An 8,641-nucleotide genomic window follows, 5' to 3' on the forward strand; every position below is an offset into this window, starting at 1 on the left:
AATTTATTGAATTATAACATGCATACCAAGAGCACAAACCAACCGTTAACTGTACAGCCTGATGAATTCTCACAGAGTGACCATATCTGTGTTACCAGCAGACTTTATCATTAACTTTTAACGTGATAAACTGCTAAAATGGAAGGATTAAAACTATCAACAGCCACCACAAAAAGACAGAGTAGTAAACAAGAACGGTAACTGTCACTACATGAGGTGGGAGGCACACTTGCAAAAACGAAACACTTTCTGGCACACTTTTTATACCACATAGTATTCTGCATCATCAGAACATAAGAGAATACACTGCCTCGATCTGAGAGGTTCCTGATTTGGGAGTTCTCCTACTGTGCTTTCTCCCCCTCTGCAGTAACTGTACATTTCAACGCAAACAACAGAAAAACACAAAACTTCAGAACCAGTTAGATTGCTCAGCAACGTTTTTGTCTTCTTTCCTGAACTACATCCCTGTAACCCTCCTGTCACAAATTGTGACCTTACACGGTAACTTTAAAGTTGAAAATCAACATGTCAACGTTTTAAAGGCGCTTTCTTCTTTCCTTTGATTGGCAGATCATTTCCGTTCGCTTCAAATTTAAATCGTTGTAGGACGTCTCCTAATTCCTCGTCCAGTCATGGCGCCGAGGTTACCAAAGACGATGTGCGAGTCAGAGACCACCCACGTTTACCTTGTAAATACAAGCCATTCTCAGATCCAGGTCCTGAAATTATTTTACCCTTCGAGAGCAGAAATATCACTACATTCAGTCAGTGAACCGTTTCTTAGATTTCTTTATTCTTTGTATTTTCAACCATTTTTTTGACCCACCAGTAATTCTCCCAGTTACCAAGAGTTTACACGGGTCGCTATTTCTGTTCGGAATTCACGAGCAGTTTAGCCACACGTGACGAGCAACACAAGGGGGGTTGGTTCTTCCTGCGCAGAACCCACCGAGCCGAGGCCCCTGGTACCCAGCCGGGGCGACAAGGCAGGACCCGCAGAGCCCAGGAACGCTCCCGGAGCCGCGCGCCCGGCTCGGATTCCAGGCGGCGGAGCTCGGCGGCCTTCCCGGCCGAGGGGCGGCGAGGGGTCCGGGGACGCGGGCCCCCTGGGGGCGCCTGAGGAGAGTGTGGGCGGCCGCCTCCAGCGCCCCCACCACAAGGAGGAGTCAGCGCCGCGCATCCCGTCACCAGGGCAACTCTGCAACTCGACACCGAGGCGCTCGACTCCGCATCCCGAGCCGCCGGACGCAGAGGACAGGCGCATCGCCGCCCGGCCGCCGCCGTCCTGGTGGCCGAGCGCGCGGGGCAGACGCCCTCTCCGTGGCCCGGGGCCCGCGACCTGGCGGCCGTGGCGCCGTGATTGTGCCGGACGGTATCCCTCCGCGCCCCCGCCTCGGCCCCTCGCCCTCCGGGACCCTCGGGCCGGTGCCGCGGAAGGATCGCACGCACGCGCGCACGCCCACGCGGCCGCGAGCACCGAGGGCGCCGCGAGAGGAGCCGCCGCCGCACAGCCGCCCCGCAGCTTCCGCCGCGTCAGTCAGCCCGCGGCTGCGGCGGGCGGCCGGCGGCCGGGCTTGCTCGCGGCTCTTCCCTCCCGCCGTCCCCGCGTCCTCCGTGCGCAGCGCCGCGGGCAGGGGGCGGTCGGTGCCTGCGCAGAGCCGCCTCCTCCCGCCCCCGCCCCGCCCCCCGCGCGCCGCTCCCGCCGCCGCCGCCGCGCCTGCTGCTGCTCGCCGTCCCCGCTGCAGTGCTGAGGGCTGAAGATGGCCGGGTGGCAGAGCTACGTGGACAACCTGATGTGCGATGGCTGCTGCCAGGAGGCCGCCATTGTCGGCTACTGCGACGCCAAATACGTGTGGGCCGCCACGGCCGGGGGCGTCTTCCAGAGCATTACGGTGAGGACCGCGGCCGGGGCCCTGCCGGAGCGGCGGGCGGGCCGGGGGGCCGGGCACGGGGCCGGGGGGCCGGGCACGGGCGAGGCCGGGGCCGGGGGCCCGGGCACGGGCGAGGCCGAGCACGGGGGCCGCGCCGGCAGGTGAGTGGGGGCCGGCTGCGGCGGGCGAGAGGCCGCGGCCGGGGCCGCCCCCTCCCCGGGCTGCGCTTACAGCGGAGGCGGCGGCCGGCCCCGGTGCCCGGTCCCTGCCCGCCCCGCGTCCCCGGGCCCCGGGCCGGCGCAGCCGGGGGCGGGGGGCGGCCCGGCGCGGCGGGGGCGGGGTCCTTGCTCCCGCGGCCCCTGTGGCCGCTGCAGCCGGCGGCTCGCCGTGCCCGCCCGGGGACGCGGCCGGGGCCGGGGGCCGGGGGCCGGGCGGGGGGCTCCGCTCCGCGGCCGCGTGGGCTCGGGAGGCGGCGGCCCGGCCCGGGGACGCGGGGCCACTTGGCGCGGGTCCGTGGCGTCCCGGCCTCGGGCCGCGGGGCGAGCGCGCCGCCGACGTGGGTGGGTTCGTGAATCTCCACCCGGGCTCCGGCTCCAGAGGGTGTGTTTTTTTTAATTCTCCAAGATGGCGAACTGCCATTGATTTCTCTCCTCCCGTGGAGGTTCATCGATAGACCGTTATCCCCGGTGACGCAATGTGGCTTTAAAAAGGGGAGCTTTCGCGGGGCTCTCGGGGATCTGCGGCGGCCGAGGGGACACTCGGCGTCCCAGGCCCCTCCCTCTTGAGTGATGGAGTGAAGGAGCTGAGCAGATTTATGCCTCCCGGGGCCCGATTTGCCTTGGTGGTTTTGACTTGCTTGCCACATGTTTGGGGAATAATTGTCACTAACCTCCGGTGCTGCTCTATTGTTTTGCCTCTTTCTGAAATTGTGACGATTGTATCAGATACAGGACCATTCCCTTAATTTCTTAGCCTCACTCTCCCTTCCCATCAACGCCAAGATTCAGGCCCCCTATTACGGGTTCCACTCAGCAGTCCTCCACTTCTTAGCGTGGTTTGAGATCTAAGTGTGCGGAACTCGGCCCTCGACACTAGCGCTTGAACGTCTCCTATGACCGCGGCGGAATGCGATTCTTCCGGAGAATTGGCGTCTGGCGATCAACTTTTTTCCTGCAGTCCGCTGGTCTTTGTGTGGTTCCCGCTGCCTGGCTGGGAGGATTGCGGGAGGGAGCTGGGAAATGGCTGGGGCCTGCTATGACTCTGCAGTTCTGATGGGGGCGACGCCTTTCTTCTTATCCAGGGAATGTTAGCATGCACGTTTTCTCCTTTCCGGTTCTGGCGGCTACCTCAGTTTCTTCCCTGTCTCCCTCCATTTTCTCTCTTCTCTTACCACTGCCTCCTGCGCTGCCGCAGACAGAATGCTCTCTGCATTTGCCCAGAGACAAAACTGATGACTGAGCTGGGAGGGGAAGGGAAGTTGGAGAGAAAAAGGAGTAGTGGCTAGAAAAACAGAGAGGAGGGAAATGTGAATTTGGGAATGCGCTGAGGTCTAGGGTTTGAAGTTCATACTGTGGGGGATATTTCAAGCTATTTGAGGCAGACTAGAAGTGAACAGATCTGCTAGGCATGCGCTTTATTTCAGGACACTTTCAGGCAACTTTAAATTTGATGCAACACGACTGACTGTAATGTGACTGAATATGATAGACAAGCTGTTGAAAGTTTAGAGGTGAATCTTTACCATTACATAAGCACTTCAGGTACCACCTGACTTGATACAGTTTATAAATAACTCTTAAGTTTGCGGTTTATCTAGTGTCAACTACCAACTATTTAGAGAGATTCTTTGCATAGACTGGTCTTTAGTTAGCAGACTACACTGTTAACTGAACTCGAATTAACTGATATAAAATATGAAATCATGTAGGATTAAGTAATTCTTTAGAAAAGACTGAAACTTGCCTTTACGTTGGTGAAATGTGGATGTCTTGTAGTGGTAGTACAAACTTGGCGCACGGTCTTCTTTCCTGTCATATCAAGGCCTGAGAGGAATTAACTATAACTTCGTGTTTTTTTTTCTTTTTCTTTGGTGGGGGGCAGCCAGTAGAAATAGATATGATTGTAGGAAAAGACCGGGAAGGTTTCTTTACCAACGGTTTGACTCTTGGCGCAAAGAAGTGCTCAGTGATCAGAGATAGCCTATACGTCGATGGTGACTGCACGATGGACATCCGGACAAAGAGTCAAGGTGGGGAGCCAACATACAACGTTGCCGTCGGCAGAGCTGGTAGAGGTAAGCAGGGTACCCTTTTGGTTAAAAGCTGCACGCTGCATTACAACTTATTAAGCAGTTTCTTTAACATTTTGAATAAAAGTGTTAGTCCATAAGGGCTATTAAGGTGGTTTTTGTGAGCTGCTCAGCACTGAAGGGAGGCACTGCTTTCGATTTACTTCCTCTACAGCAGCTGCATGTACAGTCTAGTCTCTGAGATCCTGACTTGATTCTAAAATAGAATATTCATGTCAGCTCTTCATTTTCAGCTCTAGAAAACGGAAAATTTAAATTTAACTCTTAAACTGCTTGACACAATGAATGATCCTATGATATATCCAAACTGTAAAATTGTTCGGCTACTTTAATCCCTACGAGTCTGACTTTTGGATCTCTTCCTCTTTTCTTCCTCACATTTTAATCATTCATTGCTCAGCATACAAAAGGAAAAATTAATATTGACTCATTTTTCTATTAGAAACATTGCTGAGGAAGAGAGAAATAATTAGAATGAGGGTTTTGGAGCAGGTTGTTCATTTACTAAAATATTTTCAAAGACCGTGTCTGTAATTTAGATTTGAAAAGTAGGAAATTATATTTCATTTATACACTTTGTCCAGATATTCTGGTGTTTCCTGACTGTTGTCAACATTGCAGAAATTCTTACTGCACTAAATAAGTCTCACTACTTTTTCGAAGGACACTTTCAAAATTGAGGTTTATTATGAATCTGAATTACAAATACATTTAAATGTGATAATTTGTGTAAATATGTTGTAAATAAAGAAGGCTTGTGTAGACTCATATAGCAGACTTGGCACGTCTAATTTTAAGACCAACTCTACCATGTGAAGGAACTTTAGCTACTCTGAGCTGTAATTACTGCAGTGATCCTACCAACTCCCTGTGATTGTGCCAAAGGTGACTCTTACTCTGATGTGAGTTGATGCTTATACGTATTGCTCTGTAGGAAAATTAGATGACTGTAAAATAGTAGACAGATCTCTCTGAACATTAGGCGAGCTCAGATAAATATGTTAAAAAGCATCAGCCATATGACATAAAAGCAGAATGAGATCTTCATATTCTGTAGCACTGCTGCCATCTAGTGGCAGTGAATATAAACCTCACATGCACGTCTGTTGTGAGGCTAGACCTTTGAATTGCATCGTGTCAGAACCTGTTGTTTGAAACGGTAAACCTGTTTCAGGATTTTAGACTCAGTTAAAATCAAAGCTGGCACAGTCAGGATGTCAGTAAGCACAAGCTTAAGTGCTTGCAGTTCGGCCTTTTTTGAATGGTGCTGAAAATGCTATTTAAAATTTGGTCTTAGTTTTCCTCTGGAAGTAATAGACACATTTAGCCTTACCGGTAAGACTTAATAGTTTGTTCTTAAGAATGTTAATTTAAGGAGAATTTTGTAAATAAATAATCACCTAAGTTTTTTACGTTTATATTTTTTGGGGCCAGTTTAATATGTATTTGTCATATTAACCAGAAGTTTTTTGCCGTAGAATAGAACATAAATGATGACGCTTTTTTTTCCCTAGTTAGTGTAAAGATATTTTTATACAGTGCTACAGCTGCCTTGATTGGACATCCAAGATGCAGTTAATAGTTAACAATGGTTTTAGCATATTACTAGTTTGAAAGTTTTTCTTTTCGGAGACCTAGTTGACTTCAGTGCTTGACAGTTCATAGAAAACTAACTTAATGTTAACTTATTAATCAGGGTTCTGTCTGCTAAAACTTATGTGACTTTCTTGATTAACACTTCTTTTGAAACACTTTTCTTCTTTCTCTTTCAGTCTTGGTCTTTGTAATGGGAAAAGAAGGGGTCCATGGAGGCGGATTGAATAAGAAGGCATACTCAATGGCAAAATACTTGAGAGACTCTGGGTTCTAGCTGCTAGGCAGACTGTTAAGTATTAGGGGAAAATTGCTCTTAAACTTTCCTAGCTGTAAGCTTGAGTCTTAATTCTGGAAATTTTATTAGCAATGCAGGGTGATGGGGTATGAACCTGTGTCTCCTTTGTATCCCTCTGTTGGTGGGGAAAGGTGTCTTTCTTTCTGCCCTCCCCCCCTTAAATAATTCTGTTCACTTTTGTTTTGTTTCCTTGTGTACTCCAGCATTGGTTATAGTCATGGGAAAGGAAGGTGTCCACGGAGGCACACTTAACAAGAAAGCATATGAACTCGCTTTATACCTGAGGAGGTCTGATGTGTAAGCAGCCTCTCCCCATCTACCTAGCAACTGTCTTCACCACCACCCCAATTATGGTCACAATGCTACCCAACTATAGATGGTAGCTAATTTTTCTTTACCTGTTTTCTAATGTCACGATTCCTGTTTGCCCAGTGGATCATTTGTATGTTAACCACTGTATGTAACCAACTTTTATCTGGCAACATAATTGCAGCACAATAACGATTTGCATGATACCTTGAAATTTGGGGGGAGGGGGCATGCCAAGTTGGGCATCACTTTGTCTTAGCAATTAATGGGATACTGATTACTAAAATAAGTTACTATTAAGCAAGGTGCCAGTTGTACAATCTCTAATTTGATCAATGTCTTTTCAGCACTTTGAGCATTTACTTAGCTCATTTAGTCTTCCTTTGGTAGCGCATGGTTGGGAGGAAAAAGTGCATGCATCTTCCTTCACTCCACTATTTCCCATCCCCTCCCTTCACACATAAGGTGTTTGGTTTGCTTCCCTCTTCTTTTATTCAGTGCCTGGTTTATTTAACAAATTAATATCCCTTTTGTGGATGAGCTATTGAGAGCTGCGGTAGTTTGCTTTCAGGACTGTTGTTGCACTTGAGTAGAGACAACTCTTCTTTCCGTGTCTACAGGACACACACACAGTGCAACTTCAAAACAAGAGCAAAGGCACTTCCTCCCACCACCTCATAGTCACCACACTGATTGATCCCCAGGGACATGCCATCATCGCAATAGCTCAGATTTTTGTTCCTGTCTTGTTCTTTGCACACCAGCTCTACTCTTTAGTAAAATTGTAAAAGGCTGCCATTATGGACATTAGGTATCCCAACATAACCATCTGGAGTGTGTCCAGTTTGTTCTTCATAGGACCAATTTTTATTTGCAGCTTGAGTTTTTATATGAAGTTGCATTATTGTGGACTTGGCTGTCTTGTGATGAATTTTTTTCATATGTATTCTGTGCCATACTATTGTTAAAATGAACTGTTGCTATTGTGAGATGGATTTTAACTGACCTATTAAAGGTTTCTTTCGAATGGCACTACTTTAGGGACATTCTAGTATTTGCTTCTATTGTTTGGGCCTTGTGGATAATGTACAGATTTAAAAACAAATCCTGTTGCTGATTTGTCCATTTTCTTTCCCTGCACTTTGTTACATCTGGGATACAGTCTAACTCATCTGATTTAATATGCATTTAAAAAAATGCCATAACTATTAAACACCTTGTTTACAGACAGATGAAATAAATTTATTCCAACCAAATACTCTAGACTCCTGTTGTTTATATAAATCGTTGGCTTACTGTTACAGTTGACTTTTGACACAATGGGAATATACAGAATAGGCCAAACTGCTGCAAGCATAAAATCTTAAAAATCTTAAGCTGATGGTCTATTCCATTTCTTGTGGTATTTATTATAAATAAAATGAGTGCCTGGGAATTTCTTTTTAGTGGGCTTTGATGTATTAAAAATGGCTTTTAGTCATTTCAGGCTCATCTTCAGGCTTATGAGAGAAAAAGGGACGTATCTACTAGAATTTAAATATTTTTCTCTTGTTGCTGGTCTCTAGATGTGAAATCTAGTGAGTAGTAAGGGGCCCAATACCAAGAAGGGTTTCTGCATTGTGGAACTGTCACGTGACTTTAGATTTGGAGGCTGTGTTGGTAGGCTGAAGTCAGCCAGCTGGGACTCTCACGTAAGAGAAGATACTCCTTAGGCAGCAGATAATTGGGATGTTCTTGCAGTTTCTGACTTAGGAGTGACATGTTAACTATGCCTGTGTAATAGTCAGGTTTAATCCCAGAGATCATAATGTCCCTGAGATGTATTGAAATTTAGTAAATACATTATTAGTTTAATACTATTTAGATACATCATTACCATGAACTGTCAAGCAGAAGCTCAGAGCAGGGGTGCTCAAAAGTGGGGGGTCTAAGCGAAACTGGGGAGCTGGTTGTAATGCAGATTGCGGCCTCTGGAGTTCCACCCTGGAAATGGAGATTCCATAAGTCCCAGAAGTCCCTTTAGAAACAATTGCCAGGTCAGTCTGACTCATTGTAAGTGCCTGTATGCTACCCTTTGAGAAGCAGTGGGTTAGGGAATGGGAATTAATCTCTTTGCCTTACTTAAATATACTGTGCATAACTAAAATTTTTTCTTTGATGTTGTCAGGTATCAGTTCTGAATTTGTACATACAGGGATGTCACAGTATGGAAGATAAGGGAATTGGGGCTACTTTGGTAGTTGGGCATACCTTAGAAAT

At 47.7% G+C, this 8,641-nt stretch overlaps 1 protein-coding gene across 2 annotated transcripts; it reads left to right on the top strand.

Annotated features, from left to right (window-relative positions):
- Positions 1-1,574: 1,574 nt before the first annotated feature.
- Positions 1,575-7,638, top strand: PFN2 (profilin 2). Of its 2 annotated transcripts, none has more exons than XM_058551061.1 (3): positions 1,575-1,895; positions 3,975-4,167; positions 6,277-7,638. In XM_058551061.1, exons 1-3 carry the CDS (start codon positions 1,764-1,766, stop codon positions 6,372-6,374), a joined length of 423 nt encoding a protein of 140 aa, XP_058407044.1. In that variant the 5' UTR covers positions 1,575-1,763; the 3' UTR covers positions 6,375-7,638. The 2 variants fall into 2 exon arrangements, with proteins under 2 accessions (XP_058407044.1, XP_058407035.1); XM_058551052.1 differs by having other exon boundaries at positions 5,955-6,369.
- The last annotated feature ends 1,003 nt before the right edge of the window (positions 7,639-8,641 follow it).

Source organism: Diceros bicornis, chromosome 2, assembly GCF_020826845.1.
Source record: "Diceros bicornis minor isolate mBicDic1 chromosome 2, mDicBic1.mat.cur, whole genome shotgun sequence".
Classification (NCBI taxonomy): Eukaryota; Metazoa; Chordata; class Mammalia; order Perissodactyla; family Rhinocerotidae; genus Diceros; species Diceros bicornis.